We start from the raw sequence: 17,911 nt of genomic DNA on the forward strand, positions 1-17,911 counted from the left end.
GCCAGAACACTTGACTGTAGTAACTCTGCAGAGGCCAGAACACTTAACTGTAGGAACACTGCAGAACACTTGACTGTAGTAACTCTGCAGAGGCCAGAACACTTGACTATAGGAACTCTGCAGAGGGCAGAACACATCACTATTGGAACATTGCAGAGGGCAGAGATATGATAGAGGTATTACAGGATATCATGATTATGATTTAATTTCACTTATAGAACGCCAAAAGAATACATCTCATGGAGCTTTACAGAGTATTAAACATTAATTATACAGTACACTACTTACTTACAGTGAATCTTATAGAGTATTAAACATTCATTATACTGTACACTACTTACTTACAGTGAATCTTAAAGTGTTACTACGGCTCTCTTTCATAAGGGTGGAGAACTCCAGACGCTGCTGTTACCCAGTAGCCTGGGAACACCCAGACCTTCACAAGTGTACAAGTGGGAGTGGGTCTGGAAAAGGTTCATTGACTTACAACTTCCAGCAGGGGGCGTAACTAGCAGTGAAATTAAACTTAAATTGGTGCATTAAACTCTTACCAAATAGTTTCAAAAGTGTAGCAATCTTGTAAATGAAGGTTTTAAATGCAGTTGTTTACTCAATTCCAAAGAAATACATGTCCATGCCGGATTAGAAATTGTATTTGTGTGCTTGTGTTTTAGGGACATTGGAAAGGGGCTTCAATGGCCTCTTGGCCAGATGGACTTGCAGAGCAAATCCCATATTTGCCGAAAGGTTGTATGGATTAAAGGAAAACATTTCACATAGATTTCTGTTTCTCGATGTCACTGAGTACAGTGAGTACAGGGAAAAAATGGTGCTACAGCCAGGGTAGGAATTTCACGGCGCCAATGACGCCATGGCGTGGTAGCCCTTTATGCTGGCCGTGACGCCCTTTGAAAATCAGAGGTTTACAGGCCACGTGGCCTTGGTGCCCCTTCTTTAAATATTCTACTTTCGCCCTACTAATAGCGATTTTTATTTAGCCTATGGCCTGTCAAAATAATCTTAGCATTCACAGCTAAATTACGCAGTGGAGAAAGTGACAGCAAGAAAGAAAAAGGCCCAAATTAACCCATTCTTCTCAGTTGAACTACTCGCGAAGTAGCCTACTCATCACACAGACATCACAAGTATCACATGAAAGAGCTTTTTCTCAGCTTTTAAACGATGTTAGCCGCTAATTGCTGTGGTGAACGGTTCGCGAGAAAAGTAAATAATATCATTCAATTTAATCATAAATTCTACTGAAGGTTTTCGCCCATCTCCCCAACCCATTTATATCGGTGGAATACTTCACAGGGGAACCCTTCGTTTAACATATGACAAACCATATATCAGAATAAACAGCAGACCTTACCAAACAGAAAGGTGTAAAGCAGTCCCCTGTACAGTTAGCCGTTCCAGACTAATCCCGTTTTGAATTTGCAGTAAATTTCAACATACATGGATGTCTCCAAATTTGGGATTTAAGTTTTACACTGTGTTTAAATTGTTCCACATTATTTCATAACGGGCCAAATACAAAATAAATATTACAAATGTCACCTAGATATCGGTAAATCAGAGGACAGCTGACTATAAGAGTTTGTGAAAGTAGCCTTAATGATCACAAAATGCTAAGCATGCATCTAGGCTATTTGAGTTTCTTAAAGCTGAGCTGTGCTTAAATTGTTCAATACATGATTTCATAACAGGCCAATTATAAAATAAATGTTAAATATAGCCTAGATATCTGAAAATATTAGATGATCAGATGATATACAGTTATATGTAATATGTCATGTTTTATGTTTTTGTAATGTTTCATACAGTGATGCAGGTCTACTGCAGTGAATACAACTTTGATCATTTTTATAGCATACTACTGTATAGTTAACTTTGGCCTTGGTGCCCTGACATGTGGCCTTTGTGCCCCCCACCAAATATGCCCAACTGAAGGCCAAGTGGCCTTGCCCCTAAAATGGTGAAATTCCAAGCCTGGCTACAGCCAACAGTTAGAGTAGCCAGGCAGCTCCAGTGCTACACTCTGGGGCAGGAGTTTAAAGATAGCCGGAGTTCTCCTTTAAGGAGGCATTTTGCCACTTGAAGCTCCTCCTGACTCTGCCAGTCCTTGAGTCCTTGAGCAAGATGCTGAACCCCAGATTGCTCCCGATGTGCTGATTGGCGTCGTTGTGTAGCAGTCTTTCACTATTGCTGTGTATGAATATGTGTATGAATTGTTCAACTTACAGGCATAAATCTATAAGATATTTAGGGAAAGGCACTAGACAAGCGCAGATAAGGAGAAAACTCTTAAGCGTTTCCTCTTATTAAGACTTATCGAACCACAGCTCGAGAGTGCTGTTACTCCTTTATTTTAGAGTCTGTTTTAAGTCTGCGTAACTCGCACCCAAAGAGAGATTTACTTTTTGAGGTGAGCGTGCCTGTTCTAGTGTTCACTATACAAATGCAGTCCGTTGACCATTGACCATTTAACACCTGGGCGGTGAACTCTGGTGTTCACTGTACAAATGCAGTCCGTTGACCATTGACCATTTAACACCTGGGCGGTGAACTCTGGTGTTCACTACAAATGCAGTCCATTGAGCATTGACCATTTAACACCTGGGCGGTGAATTCTGGTGTTCACTGTGCAAATGCAGTCTGATGAGCGTTTCACATCTGGAGGGTGATTCTGGTCTCTGCCCACAGGCCCAGGAGCTGGAGCTGGCACTCACAGACGGGCACGTGGAGTTTAAATATGGCAGCCAGGCAGTGAGGTCCAACCACAAGTACCACGATGGGAGATGGCACTACATGACGGCCCTCAGAAATGACTCAAAGTAAAGCCCTTCTCTAAAGCCCCCCCCCCCCTCTCTCTCTCTATTTGTATTTTGTCTCCTGCTCTTTCAGAGTAATGAATTGCACAGTTTGACAATAGACAGACAATAGATAGAACAACAACATTAATCGGTCTCATGGACATTACACAGGTTGGAGGTTTACTACGGGGGTTTGTAGTATCAGACATTACTATGAGTTACTAAACTGTTACAGAGGGTTACTTTAGGATAAAGCCTCTCTCTCTCTTCTTTCCTCTCCCTCTTCTCTATCTCCTCCTCTCTCTCTTCTCTCTCTCTCTCTCTCTCTCTTCTCTATCTCTCCTCTTTCTTCTCTCTCTTCTCTATCTCTTTCTTCTCTCTCCTTTCTCTCTCTTCTCTATCTCTCTATCTCTTCTCTATCTCTCTCTCTTTTCTATCTCTTCTCGATCTCTCTTTCCTCTCCCTCTTCTCTATCTCTCTCTCCTCTCTCTCTTCTCTATCTCTCTCTTCTCTCTCCTCTCTCTCTTCTCTATCTCTCTCTTCTCTATCTCTTCTCTATCTCTCTCTCCTCTCTATCTTCTCTATCTCTCTCTTCTCTCTCTCTCTTCTCTATCTCTCCCTCTTCTCTCTCTCTCTCTTTCTCTTTCCCTCCTGCTCTTTCGCCCTAACCCTCTCCCCATTTTCTTTCAAGTCAGTTCACTCTGTGAACACATTCTGTCTCTCTTTCTCTCTCTCTCTCTCTCTCTCTCTCTCTCTCTCTCTCTCTCTCACACACACACACACACACACACACACACACACACACACACACACACACACACACACACACACACACACACACACACTCACAAATACTCATTACCACATCTGTGCTTTTAGGCTGGTGCTCACAATTGATGACAACGACACAGGGAGCCACCTGTCCAATCCATCCCCTGTCGTAACCAATAGCCAGGACCTCACTTTGGGGAGAGAGGTTTTCACTGGTTGCCTTGGAGACCTCTACATAAGAAGGTTCACACTTTTTGTTCACATTACTGTCATTGTTCACTCTATTGAGGTGTGTGAGAGAGATGTGTGCCTGCCTGTCTGTCTGCCTGTCTGCCTGCCTGTCTGTGTGCCTGTCTGCCTGCCTGTCTACCTGTATGTCTGCCTGCCTGTCTGTCTGTCTGTCTGTATGTCTGCCTGTTTGCATTTGGTATTATAATTGTGTAAGTGTAACTATACATAAAAAGGGAATAACTGTGTGCTATCAAAAATCATTTGCACTCTGGTATTGTGAGGCGCTGTCCAGCGAAGGCAGTTTACAGTGAAGTCCATCATCCTAACCCTGAGTGTGTTTGGGCTGCCTGTAGGCCAATGCAGCAGTACATGCCAGCAGACCTGTCCCTGTTCACCCAGAAAGGAGACGTCACCCTGGGCTTCTGTGAAGCACAGCGCCCCCCTCAGGCCATACGAGCCAAACACAAGAAGAAAATCACAAAATACATGTACAAAAAGAAACACAGTAAGAAAAAGGTAGGAGGTGTGTGTGTGTGTGTGTGTGTGTGTGTGTGTGTGTGTGTGTATGTGTGTGTGTGTGTGTGTGTGTGTGTGTGTGTGTATTGTGTGAGGTGTTTTGTGTTTGTACTCATGTGCATGTTTGTTTACGTGTGTGTGTGTGTGTATCCCTATATATTGATTTGTGTGTGTGTGTGTGTGTGTGTGTGTGTCAGAGTGGATCTCGTCCTGATGCACAGACTTGTAAGACTCCCGTGACCATCCCTCAAGCCTTCTACCTGACCAACAACAGTCAGCTCAGCTATCGCATCCCTCCTGAGGAGCTCAACAACAGGTACTTTTACGCACACATTTTGAATATTCACATCCATACATACCTCGCAAATAACTCCACTTCAGGTGTTCTCACACGCATTTGAAATATTCACATCCATACATACAGTACCTCACCTCACAAGGATGTTACTGGTACCTGGAGTTTTTAGTAGATGCTGTTAGCAGATACCTACGGTATGCATACGGCAGATATTTTTTATTTAGAGCTCAAGTGATCTGTTAACAGACACACACACATCATGCATGCACACACACACACACACACACACACACACACACACACACACTACTGTTTCACTTTATGCTTTAAAATACATCTGATCAAAACTGCATTGCTAATCTAGAGTGCACCTCATCAGCTTAAGTGATTTAGCAGAGTTAAAAAATGGTTCACATCATTTGCTGTTTTTGACCCTTGACCTGGTTGTGTCTCAGACCCCATTTCTCGCTGGTGATGAAGACTGCGTCTCCAGAGGGCCTGATTCTACACATCATCGGGAAAGACAACAACAAGACCACAACCCAAGTGGCTCTCTACATGACTGGTGGCAGGATAAAGTTAGCCGTCGGAAAAAAAGTCATTCATTACAAGGAGAAGATAAATGACAACGCATTTCACAAGGTTTCTATGATATTAGATAGAAACTGTAAATTATTTATGTTTATTTATGATTTATATATGATTTATTATTGATATTATAATATATAAAGTGGATTTAGGATTGAGGATGTTAGACCTTATCAGGTGGACAAAGGATGTAGCAGTGTGAAGCAATTTATAGATTTATAGATTTAGATATTCAGAACTTGTCTGTCAATATTACCAAATAACCATGAAAAGCAGGAACAGCTTCAGGTGATTTCAGCTGTGAAGAAAGCAAAAGGCACTAAAGACAGGAGGAGATTAAATGGTTCAGAGTGGCCCTAACTGCTATTCTGTTTATGGCTTTATAGCGTCTGGGTAACAGAAGGTCATGATGCCATGTTTTTTTTTTTTGTTGCAGTCATCACTATTATCAGAGTCAGAGCAATTAGTGGGCACAAACTGTGCCCTACTGAGCAGTTTACACAGTTCTCAAACAAGATGGCAGATTAAGAAGACACTGTCTAACTCTAGCTTCTAAGACAAACACTTAACCTAAAGGAAGATCTAGTACTATGGCTTGTCTGTCCATAACTGATCTTGAAGAGAGTTTTCCTGAATCACACCTGTGGCTTTGCTCAACCCCCTGAACAGGTGGACTTCAGCGTGGAGAAAGAGAAACAACGCTTTCACCTGCGGGTGGACACCGTTTGGGGGACCGACGGACAGCTACCTGCTGATGTGGTAACCCACCTCAACCTCAGGTCACCTGTCTACCTGGGTGCGGACCTCAGAACTCCCAAAGCAGGAGCACAGGTACATCTTATCTCACCTGTTTACCTGGGCCTTACAACCCCCAACACAGGAGCACAGGTGCATCTCAGCTCACCTGTTTACCTGGGCCTTACAACCCCCAACACAGGAGTGCAGGTACATCTTATCTCACCTGTTTACCTGGGCCTTACAACCCCCAACACAGGAGTGCAGGTGCATCTTAGCTCACTTGTTTTACCTGGACGCAGACCTCACGACTCCCAACACAGAAGCAGAGACTGGGTCCAGCCAATGTCACCCAAATGCAAGTTAGGTTAGAGATGAGCCCATTTGACTAGACAGCGTAAGAGCTTGCACAGTTCAACTGTAGACAGTAGACTGTAGCTTTACTGTAATTTCACCATTCTACAGTTGTCACAGTACACACTGAGATGAACATGTTCCTCCAAGACCATGGTGCAACATGAAACAACATAGAACAACAACATAAATCGGTCTCATGGACTTTACACAGGTTGGAGGTTTACTATAGGTTTGTAGTATTAGACTATTGCGCTGAGTTACTCTAAAATGTTACAGAATACATCAAATACTTTGTATTTACACATGGAGTCTAAAATCTCATCCAGAGCTCCTACGGTTTGAGTGTATCTGGGAAATTTCCATGTGCAGTTCATGTGACTTTTTATGAAATGTACTGACCTGAAATCAAACGGAATGCTTGTTTTTTGTTGCTTTTGTTTTGCAGAGGAAGTCCCTGCTCAGGGCTGGTGTGACAGGGTGCATTTATAATATCAAATTTTACAGTGAGCTGTTGGATGAGCCTCAGACAAAATCAGGAGTATCGTCATGTTTTGACAGTGAAATGGAGTCAGGAGTCTTTTTCTCTAGTGACGGAGGTTGCTTGGCCTCCCGTGAGTGCTCCTTTTGTTTTGTTTTTAAACATATTCCTGATGTTCAAAGTAAATTGTCCTCTCTGCTTTCAAATGATTGATGAAATAAAAATCACAAGCTGTTAAAAAATGTCTAAATATTCATAGGGTAAAACTTGACTATCCCAGCAGAAACAGTGACTGACAAATTGAGTCATGTTGTGTTGTATTCAGAGACTCCTTTGATGGTGGAGGCTGATTTCTACCTTACTTTTGACATCCGCCCCCGAGACTTAATGGGTTTACTTTTTTATGCAAGAGGACAACACAGGCGATTTATCAGTGTGTACCTGCAGAACGACAAGGTGTGTGTGTGTGCTATCTCTACTTCAGTTAACCTACAGCAGCAAGCAATTAACTTGCATTTAATGTGAAATCACAGATCACCGAAGTAAAGCTGGTGTTTCCAGTCAAACAAGTAATATTTCACAGTAGTAGTTGTGTTGTTAAAGCTGCAGTTGGCAAGTCTGACAGATGGAGGGGACTTAGCCAAAATTTTGAATGTTTACAACTCTCATACCCCTCCCCCACTACCACCCAGCCCCCTCTCATCGAGTTTGTACTCGTCAGTGCGCACCAGACTGTGATTGAGAGTCAGATCTCACACAGCCCTGCTCTGATTGGACCAGAAGAACCAGGAGCTGTGGATTTTTGCAAAACAAATAACAGGCTCTAGGTGGAGGAAGAAGTTTTTTTCTAAAACCGGCTGATTTATGTTGTTCTGTTCGAGCATAGTGTTAGTTCCAGTGAATATGATCAAAAAAATCTTGCCAACTGCAGCTTTAAGTGTTACGAGGTAAAAATGTGTTTCAAAGAACGTGTAGGAAGCTGAATATGTTTGCTAGAGATATACTCTCCACTTACATCATATGTTGCCTCCTAGTAGTTGGAAGACAAGAATTCACTCTGAATTTTGAATTGAATATACGGTACATTACTCAGTTGTTTTTGATGACATTTCAGATAATTGCTCGAGCCAATGATGGAGGAGGAGACTACAGTGTGTCGATAGCAATTTCATCCAGCCTGTGTGACTCTTTCCACTCAGTCACAGGTAAATCACGTTACCCACTGCAAGGGCCTCATGTTAAAGTGACCTAACTTTACAGAAGTAACAATGTCAAACGTTGCATGAAATTGATACAGCTTAGTATTTGGGGAGGGAGAACAAGAACTCAAATAGAGGGATCTGGAATTTGGAATGTTTTGGATTTCCACAGTGCACAAACAGAACAATGGCATCAAACTGGGGCTGGATTCTAAATCCAGACGCGTCTCAGGGCCTTCGGCTGCCTCCTATTCCAAGACCCCAAACTCATTCTACTTTGGGGGTGTGCCAGGTAACTTCACAAAGCGCACATCACACATTAACTCACTGAGTTCATGCATGTTAACTGCCGTCTGTCTCTCTGTGGTAATGTGGAAGTGGCCCAAATCAGAATTGAAATGATGATGCGCTCTTCACACTGTTATGCAAAATTCAGATATCATACTGTATATGTCACATAAACTAATTAAATTAAAAAATTAAATCGGATCTGGCCTGGTAGTGTGAACACATAGCCTTAGAGAAGTGAAAGCCTCATGTCTGCCTCGGTAAAGCTAGTCATTAGAACCTGTATTAGGTTCATTTACCGTAATCTCCTCTGAGGAATGCTGTAATCATTTCATCACAGGAGACCTCAAGGACACGCTCATCCCGCTGGAGCGGTCTTATGTGGGCTGCCTTCGGAACGTGCAGCTGAATGGAGAAGAGGTTTTGCTTTCCCGCTATACACCCCATGGTTCAGTGAGCCTGCAGGGGTGCCCTGTAAACTAAGCAACGGACAGTCAACACTCAACACCCACCTGATCCAGTTCTAACATAAGAATGAGAAATGTCAATTGTCCATGTTTGCGTATGCAGTTTATGCAGATTTAAGTCTTTGAGAATCAGGGCCTGTTGCCAAAAGAAGGCAGAGGCAGGCGAGGAGGCGAAACACAGAGGAGTGTTGAGGATATCTGCATTAGGATTCGCTAGAGTGAATATGACATTTACATTTAATCATTTGGCCGACATTCAAAGCGACTTACAAAAAAGGGAATAATCAAGGTACAGTGTGACAATATGAAAGAATGCATAACAACACTTGAGATTTAAAGTGTGATGAGATCTTAATGAATTAACAAAAAATGTACAGATTGAACTTTCAGCACTTCTGAGACAAAAGGACTGTTGCTGACACAGAGTGAGTCTGTTTAGGAAAATGAACTCTTATTTGCATTTGAGACTGCTGCTTTAGCTTTAATGAAAATGCTTGAAAATGAAGATTTTTATGGGTGTAAGATAGGTCATTTTGAAAGGGCTTTGATAATGGTGCTTTCGAATCACATCTACTGTTTGTAAAAATTAAGTGTTAAGAAAACATCATACGTCAAATAAATCTACAGCTAACTTTTACATTCGGTGATGTTTGCAATTTGTTTAAATGTATTCATATTATGAGCAATTACAATAAATCAATTTATTGAAAACCCTGACCTTTTTGATTGTGTACAGTCTCCGCATCCTGCCTGTAAAAGGTGGACTAAAGGTCACCTAAGCCATTATCAATCAGCTCATTAACGCTCCACTATGTAGTTCACATCTCAAACCTGATTCTAATAGGGAACAATGGTCAGGCTGAAGAAAGTATTCACTAGTATGTGTACAATACACCAGCATCATCACAATGGTTTGATCCATCATTGCAATAATGATTTTGGGCCAAAAATGTTCAGGAAATGCAGCAAAAAGTATGAAAATGGAGGACAAACAAGAACAGAAGGGATGCTTCAAAATACTGAAGTGAAACCAAGCCTGATTATAGTCCTTTACCTTTCAATAATAATGTTGTCAACGGCATGTTTTTTTGTAGCACAAGTTTAATACATATTACTGTAAATACATTAAATACATATTTGAAGATTTAAATAGTCTTTACATTTTATTTCACAATAAAATAGACTAATAACACCTCAAATCCCCCTTAACCTAAAAGCCAGATTGTATTATTTAGCCACGCAACAGTTTTAATATGGATATAGAGATCTCTGACATCTGCCAATTATTCTAATCTAAACAGCCTTCAAAACAGTTGCTGCTGTAGCTGACACATGAACTAGCTTGTTTGCATCTTTATGAAGAACCACAGGCACTCAGGATTGGTTCTGCACCCCTATGACCCTCCCCCAGGCACTCAGGATTGGTTCTGCACCCTTATGACCCTCCCCCAGGCACTCAGGATTGGTTCTGCACCCTTATGTGATCAGGCTATGTAAGTAACTATGGTAACATAGGCTCTGAACTTAACTGGTATGTAAACCCAGAGTTAGCGGTAAACCTGGGATTTCAGTTCCAGAAAGCTAAAAAATGATCAGGCTATGTAAGTAACTATGGTAACATAGGCTCTGAACTTAACCTGGTAGGGGGTAGGTTTTGTTCAGGTTATGTTTAATTATGTTCGGTTATTTCAGTGCATGTTCAACCAGGCCATCGGCAAGCTGTCGGTCGGTGCATAAAGTTTGCCTAGCGCTAAAGCAGTTCCTGCGCAACTTAAATTTTTCCTGGACACAAACCCACGAGGATCATTTAAGTTTAGTTTCTCCAACTGGCAGGTCAGCATCACTTATTAAGTTTTCCAAATGTGCACCGACGATAGGCTGTCTTAGCTGGTGAGCTTCAATTAACGGGCTTTGGCTTTTTCAGAATGTCCTTAAGGTCGAATGGATAGGTCATAGGCCACTTCTATTTTTGGATGCTCTCTTAATGGTGTTGGTGTATAAAACGCATTTTTATTTTAATAATTGCCAGATGACATTACAGGAGAACTTGATGGGTATGCTACTGGGGGATATAGGATAGGCTACCCATGCCTTCCGACATTCATCACCCTTCCAAAGCTGGAGCGCAAAGGTTAACTTGGCCCACAGCTGCAGAACCTGCGTTAAAATAGAAAATTACATTTGAGATTCGCAAGGAGTCTATGGCGCACTCAATCTGTGACAAGGTAGGCTAGTTTAAGAAAGCATCATTCAAAGCAGTCAATACAATACAATCCACTGAATTATTTAATTGTGCTTTTGACATTAAATAGGCTATCCTAAACGTAGCATTTACACGGTCAGTTAGGCTATTCTCTGCCAAGCAAGGTCTTGTTCCTTGGCAGACGTGCAAGTATTGCTCTTTTTTGTTATTACAGTTCTCTCGTCCTCCTAAGCCTCGAGGAGAACTTGCTACTCCGCTTCTGAAAAATACGGTGCTCTTCGTTTCGCCGGTTTCACTCATGGTTTCGACTCTCAATAGATGATGTCTTTATAAGCTCGCCGTGAACGCGCACAACTCTAGGTTATCTAACACAGGGTTGATTGAACTGGTAACTGGTGTTTTGGAACCGACAGCTCGTGTTTAGTCGCCACAGGTTCAGACAACCCAGAGGTTAAGTTTAATCTCAGTGTTTGTTAAACCTCCTTTCTGGAATACCCCTCTGGTGCCTGAATTGGCCCACCCGGGTTGTGATTGGTTGAAACGTAGATCTACTGCAGAAATCCACAGCAATGCCATTGACTGCTTTTTTATTCATAATATGTCTTGTAAAACATAACAGACATCATACAGACCTGTTGTCATACGGACAAGATTAAAATCTTGATTTTCAAGAGTTGCCAGTTCGATCCCTGACCAGTAAGAAAAATGTGGGTGTGGGCAGTTGTTGAGCATGCTCTCCCATGCCCACATCCACAGCTGAAGTGCCCTTGAGCAAGACACCTAACCCCTCACTGTTCCACTGCAAGGCAGCTCACGGCTCCGGGTTAGTGTGTGCTCTGTGCGTTCACTAATTCACGGATGGGATAAATGCAGAGACCAAATTCCTTGTACGCAAGTATACTTGGCCTATAAACCTGATTTACATTTACGACATCTTTAACAGAAAAGAGATGGCTTCACTTGACAATTCTCTCTGAAGAAGATTTTAAATGATTCTATTCAGATATACTAGTTACTGTATGTGTCACACAGAGATTTCTCCACAAATGTGTATTTTCAACCTCAAGATTTGGAATTAGTAAGCATTCTTACACCAGTAAAACATGGCCCTTAATGAATAGTGAATGTACACACACACACACACACACACACACACACTTAATGAATAGTGAATGTCACCACATGTGGTAAAGTGAACCGTGGTCTATCCATGGTCTATAAGAGGCTTCTTCCTTCCCTGAATCCCTGGTGTTCTGAAATCACAACATCTTGACTGTGAGGTCACTCGGGTAGCCCATCTGAATCAGCTTCCCCCTGATCTGCAATAACCAATCAGACAGTCAGATTTCACTAGCCATAAATGGTTTGCCTAATAAGATACACTCTGTAGTTCTCATTTTGTGTATCCCGTATTGCCTGCATTCTTTAGCTACTGGTCCTCTGCAGGTGATGTGGATGAGGGTCAGGGACATGTGAGTATAAGTAGGTATGGTAAAGTAAAGTGATAAAGTAAAGATATATTAGCGGTATTAGGTATTGTATGTATTTTAGCAGATGTTTTTACCCCAAGCAGGGGTGAAACTTTTGACGGGTTGAGCCCCTTTCTTCATCATACTCTATGACAGCTTCATCCATCATGATGACATGATTATTGGGGAGGACGCATTGGCCAGCATTGGTCAACTGGTTCATCTCAGTAGGGCACAGCACACCCACACGCACCTGAGAGGGCAACTGGTTCATCTCAGTAGGGCACAGCACACCCATACGCAGCTGAGAGGGCAACTGGTTCATCTCAGTAGGGCACAGCACACCCATACGCAGCTGAGAGGGCAACTGGTTCATCTCAGTAGGGCACAGCACACCCATACGCAGCTGAGAGGGCAACTGGTTCATCTCAGTAGGGCACAGCACACCCATACGCACCTGAGAGGGCAACTGGTTCATCTCAGTAGGGCACAGCACACCCATACGCACCTGAGAGGGCATCTGGTTCATCTCAGTAGGGGACAGGTCTCTCTGGAGGACCATACTGAGCCTCAACCTCTGCTGAAAAAGTGTCCTGGGCTCTAGATAGAGAGATAGATAGATACTTTATTGATCCCCAAGGGGAAATTCAAAATTCTATGGTAATTACCAGATGACACACACACACACACAGACACACACACACACACACACACACACACACACACACACACACGCACAAACACACACACACAGATAAACTTTGAGAACATTTACCTCAGGGCATTTCTGAAAGTATAAAAGAAAATCTACACTGCAAAAAATGATATCTTACCAAGTGTTAAATCTTATATTAAGATAAAAAATCTAGTTAGTATTGTTTTTAGTATAAATATACTTACTTTGAGCCCTCTTATAAGATTATGTGACTCAAAATAAGTCAAAATCTTCCTAAATTAAGACATTATAAAACAAGTAAATTTATCTACCAGTGGAGTAAGTAATGTTATCTTAATTATAAGATTAAAGATTTAAGACAATCTAAGGTAAATTGACTTACTCCACTGGCAGATACATTTACTTGTTTTTATGTCTTAATTTAAGAAGATTTTGACTTATTTTAAGTCAAATAATCTTACAAGAAAGCTCAAAGAAGTATCTTTATAAAAAACAATACTAACTAGATTTTTTATCTTAATATAAGATTATAACACTTCATAAGATATCATTTGCGATGTAATACTTTACAGCAGTGTGGTACAATCAACTATCCACATACTGTAAATTGAAGCACAAGAGGTGTTGCAGGTTTAACATTTAGTCATTTACTTGGAGTGGTTGGAAGCTGGTCGGTTGGAGCAGTTGTTGAAGAGACGTCTGTGTGGCAAATGGAGACATGGTTTATATGAGACTACTAGTCATTTAGCAGAGTTACTCCAGAGTAGGTTACACTGAACTAACTCCAGGCCAGGGGCAGATCCCTGCTGGGGCATAAAGGTGGAACCCCTGGGATTTAACTCACAAACTCCCGGTGTTCCATTTGTAAGCCAAGATGCCTATTCAGTAGAACAGTGGTTCTTAAATATTTTGTCTGGTGACCCCCCGACCCCCCTCAAAAAAAAAAAAAAAGAAAAAGAAATTGGCCAAATTTCGCAACCCCCTCCAACTGGTGAAAATTACTTTGGAAAATGTGAGACATGTTTTAAGATGTTGTGAGCATCATAGGTCAACACCAACACTGTAAATTGTATGTATATCTCAAATTTTAAACATGTTGGTTTGAACATTTCCTTTAATTGAAACTGAAAATAATATGTGACCCCTTTCATTTTTTGGCAACCCCCCTGGGAGTCCCGCCTCCCAGTTTAAAAACCACTGCACTACACTAGACCACCACCACAATATAAAACATAATAATAATAATATAAACATATAAGTCTAATAAATATAGCAAAACTATACACAATATAATAAATGTATATAAACATATAAGTCTAATAAATATACCAAAACTATACCTGCACAGTATGCCAGAGAGCAGCCAGAGGGCGCCACTAGTTCGTAAACGGAGTAGTTTCCTGGACACGTTTTCACCTGGATCGATGATGATTTGAAATGGCAGCAGTTTTTGCTCCAGTGTCCACAGACGCTCCTGGTCACGATGCCATCTTCTAGGCTGGGGTGAGGACCGTCCAGCCAGAGAGGTGCGTCGGTGCCACAACGCTGTATAGGCACACACACCTCAGGAATCCGGACGCTCATCCCCAGGTAGAACATCCGGTACCAGCCCAGCCATTTGACGCTCTGGTCGCACTTGTTATTTGAATGGTCCAGGTTGGTGGTGGCTCTCCAGGCTTCATTCAGCACAGTGTGGTTGTGACAAGGATCACTCTCTTCAGCAGATGCAGCTGCTCGAGGGGTATGTAGAACTAATATGGAATTCCAACAGAAAAACACAACACAAATATTTACATTTGAATTTACAGTACATTAAATCATTTAGCTGACATGTTCATGAGGACTAACACTCAAGCTACATCGCAAAAGGAGGCTTTAGGGTAAAAATTCATGCTACTTTTACAAATATCACCAAGACAACCAGAGTGTGCAGAAGTTTAAGTAAAAACACAGACACAGGGTCTCTCTCTTAGACAGCCTATGTCTGGATGGCATCTCTTAGCCTTGGACAATCCTTGAGAAGACAATTTATGAAGCACAATTTAAGATGTATGGGAGTATGACACAGTTCAGAGATGAGTTCAGCATGACTAATTTTAGTCAGAAATCTGAATTGTTAGTTTAACAAAAATAGATTTAAAAAAAAAAAAGTTTGTATATGATTTACTTTTTAACAGTAAAAGTTAGAAAGTAATGCCACCTTGTCCAGGAAACTGGGTTTTATTATATTAGATTTCATATATTACAGATTATATTATTAGATTATTGTGGATTCTTACACATCTGCAACAGAAACTGGGTTATATTATATTAGATTTCATACAGTATATTACAGATTATATTATTAGATTATTATGGATTCTTACACATCTGCAACAGAAACTGGGTTATATTATATTAGATTTCATATATTTACAGATTATATTATTCGATTATTATGGATTCTTACACATCTGCAACAGAAACTGGGTTTTATTATATTAGATTTCATATATTACAGATTATATTATTAGATTATTGTGGATTCTTACACATCTGCAACAGAAGTAAACCTCCCTTGAGGACAGACATTTTCTCTGGAGTCGTGCAAACTGCTGTACCGTTGCTCTAAAAATAAATTTAAAAAACAACAGAAAGAAAGTCTTTGGTACTTGTCCGAAAACACACACACACACACACGCACGCACGCAACACACTTATACACACATACACCCACACACAAATGCATTAGGGAATATAAACCACATATGTTGCATTTATATGTTCATAAGAAAAGTATGGGGCTGAGAAATCTATCATCAACATCAGTTTCCATGAATGTGATTACTAAAAAAAAAACTTTTACCTTCCTCAAGTGAACAGTGAGATGCTTTGAGATGAGACTCTGACTCAAACCAGATGAGACTCTCAGATGAGACTCCTTCTCCTTGTTCTACTTCTCCCACTGCATCTGTGTCCCGTCTTGCTCCTACAGATTTTACTGGTAAATGAACATTTGTGTATCCTACCTCCATAACTGGATGCAAAAGAAAGGCCGGATCATGCAAATAGGCTAATTTGTGTAGCACATTTTAAACATACAACATGCTTTACATGTAGATTTACAAGAGCTTACAGGGCACAAAAGAAACACACAAACCTAGACATTACCATTCTAAGAAAACAAACAGTTGATTCAGAATATAACAGCACACCTGTTCTTTAATCTACCAAAGAGGACACATGTAACTCCTCTCTTAGTGGCTTCCTATAGCAGCCAACATTACATTGAAATCCCTCACTCCGGCCTGTAGGACACTTACTGGATCTGCTTCCTGCTACTTGAATTCAATGATCCAGTTCTACATCCCCAATAGGCTCTATGCACAACTCCATTTTGGATTCGCTTATACTGGCATATCAAGTTCCTGCTTACAATAAAACATTGGCAAATATGGATTTTTTCTATAGTCATTGTCTTCAGGAATGTTGTGTGCCACTTCATCCAGCAAATATTCTTAACCTTAATCAAGCAACTATGTTACTGAACTGGTTACAGTAGATAACTTTAGCTAAGTTGTTCAACTAGCAACAGCCTACTATATTAAAACTGACAGGCCGGTAATCTATCATTTTCTGTCATAGCCTACTGTGTACAGCGTAAACAGGAAGATGATTGCCCAGTAGGAAGCAAATCCAAAATGGAGTCATGCATAGAGCCCATCATCCACTGCGCTCCTCTGATGAGTGCTTTGGACAAAATTGTCTGCTAAATTCCATAACCATAACCAAATGAAAAGTGCATCTCCTAAATATTCTCTTCTAGATCTACGTTGGAAACTCTTTCATATCAGTGTATTAAATGAGGAACATGATATTCTGATTGCGCTGTTATTATGTTTCAATTGCCTATTATGCCAGGAAGGCTTTTGTAGTCAGCTCATTTAATTCCAGTGGAGCATCAGCTATGTTGCAGCAGCTATTGTTTTAGTGTACATGTGTACACAGACTCAGTAGGGTTTTGCACCGAGTGAATGAGAACATTAAATGTGTGCATGTGTCAAAGTTGAATAAAGTCGTGCTGTTGGGCATAAACAAGATATTCAGTGTCCGAGTGAACAGGAAAGGAGCAGAATATAACAAGATAACACAGCTTACGCTCCACCAGGCCATTCCCTCATTGGCCCTTCCATCCACCGGGCCATTCCCTCATTGGCCATTCCATCCACCGGGCCATTCCCTCATTGGCCATTCGATCATGGTGACGCCTTTTTGGCTCTGTCTATCCACGTCATCAGTCTCTTAGTCTGGAAGGAAACTTTACAGGCATAATTAAATATCCGTCATATTATGTAACCCAAAAGATTTCACAACAAATGGCAAAACAGGAGGGTTTCAATAAGGAAGTGCATCAGGTGTGGGAGATGAAGTGGATTAAACCAGTAATCAGTAGACTGGTAATGATGAGTGTGGAATGGGTGGAGCCGGATTGGGAGAGAAAGAGATTGTTACACATCTAAAGCTTTTGGTTCTAAAGGTTTCTAAAGGTTTCTAAAGGTTCTAAAGGTTTCTAAAACATGTGGTAAGGGCATCAAAACCATTGTTGGTCATGAAATGAGTCCACAAAAATGTACATTATGGGTGTAGTAAAATATACATTATGGGTGCAGTAAAATGTGTTTTGTTTATTAAGAAAGCATGTCACTTTAAAGGTGCTCTAAGCGATGTCATATGTTTTTTAGGCTAAAACATTTTTTGTCACTTACAGCAAACATCACCTCATCATCCGCTAGCTGCCTGTGTCCTGAATACACTGTAAAAAAATGTGATCTCTATGGAC

At 41.1% G+C, this 17,911-nt stretch overlaps 2 protein-coding genes across 4 annotated transcripts in view; one reads left to right on the plus strand and one right to left on the minus strand.

Annotated features, from left to right (window-relative positions):
- LOC125296801 (laminin subunit alpha-3-like) overlaps nt 1-9,455 on the plus strand; it is a 64,591-nt gene extending 55,136 nt beyond the window's left edge. The window contains exons 28-38 of the mRNA XM_048246884.1: nt 2,707-2,837; nt 3,696-3,830; nt 4,172-4,334; nt 4,532-4,650; nt 5,088-5,274; nt 5,890-6,051; nt 6,758-6,923; nt 7,116-7,246; nt 7,905-7,995; nt 8,162-8,281; nt 8,618-9,455. Coding sequence (XP_048102841.1) covers nt 2,707-2,837; nt 3,696-3,830; nt 4,172-4,334; nt 4,532-4,650; nt 5,088-5,274; nt 5,890-6,051; nt 6,758-6,923; nt 7,116-7,246; nt 7,905-7,995; nt 8,162-8,281; nt 8,618-8,760 — 1,548 coding nt within the window. The 3' untranslated portion in view covers nt 8,761-9,455. The remainder of the gene's footprint in view (nt 1-2,706; nt 2,838-3,695; nt 3,831-4,171; nt 4,335-4,531; nt 4,651-5,087; nt 5,275-5,889; nt 6,052-6,757; nt 6,924-7,115; nt 7,247-7,904; nt 7,996-8,161; nt 8,282-8,617) is intronic.
- A 1,872-nt stretch (nt 9,456-11,327) lies between these two features.
- LOC125295972 (pancreatic secretory granule membrane major glycoprotein GP2-like) lies at nt 11,328-17,816 on the minus strand. 3 transcript variants are annotated; one of them, XM_048245564.1, is made up of 6 exons: nt 17,230-17,816; nt 15,624-16,060; nt 14,433-14,843; nt 13,744-13,791; nt 12,512-13,016; nt 11,328-12,266 (listed from the first exon to the last, which is right to left on the minus strand). In XM_048245564.1, exons 2-6 carry the CDS (start codon nt 15,661-15,663, stop codon nt 12,251-12,253), a joined length of 1,020 nt encoding a protein of 339 aa, XP_048101521.1. In that variant the 5' UTR covers nt 15,664-16,060; nt 17,230-17,816; the 3' UTR covers nt 11,328-12,250. The 3 variants fall into 3 exon arrangements, with proteins under 3 accessions (XP_048101521.1, XP_048101520.1, XP_048101523.1); XM_048245563.1 differs by having other exon boundaries at nt 15,624-15,699; nt 15,938-17,816; XM_048245566.1 differs by having other exon boundaries at nt 12,512-12,669; nt 12,874-13,016; nt 15,624-17,816.
- Nucleotides 17,817-17,911: the final 95 nt, after the last annotated feature.

This window comes from Alosa alosa, chromosome 6 (assembly GCF_017589495.1).
Source record: "Alosa alosa isolate M-15738 ecotype Scorff River chromosome 6, AALO_Geno_1.1, whole genome shotgun sequence".
Taxonomy (NCBI): Eukaryota; Metazoa; Chordata; class Actinopteri; order Clupeiformes; family Clupeidae; genus Alosa; species Alosa alosa.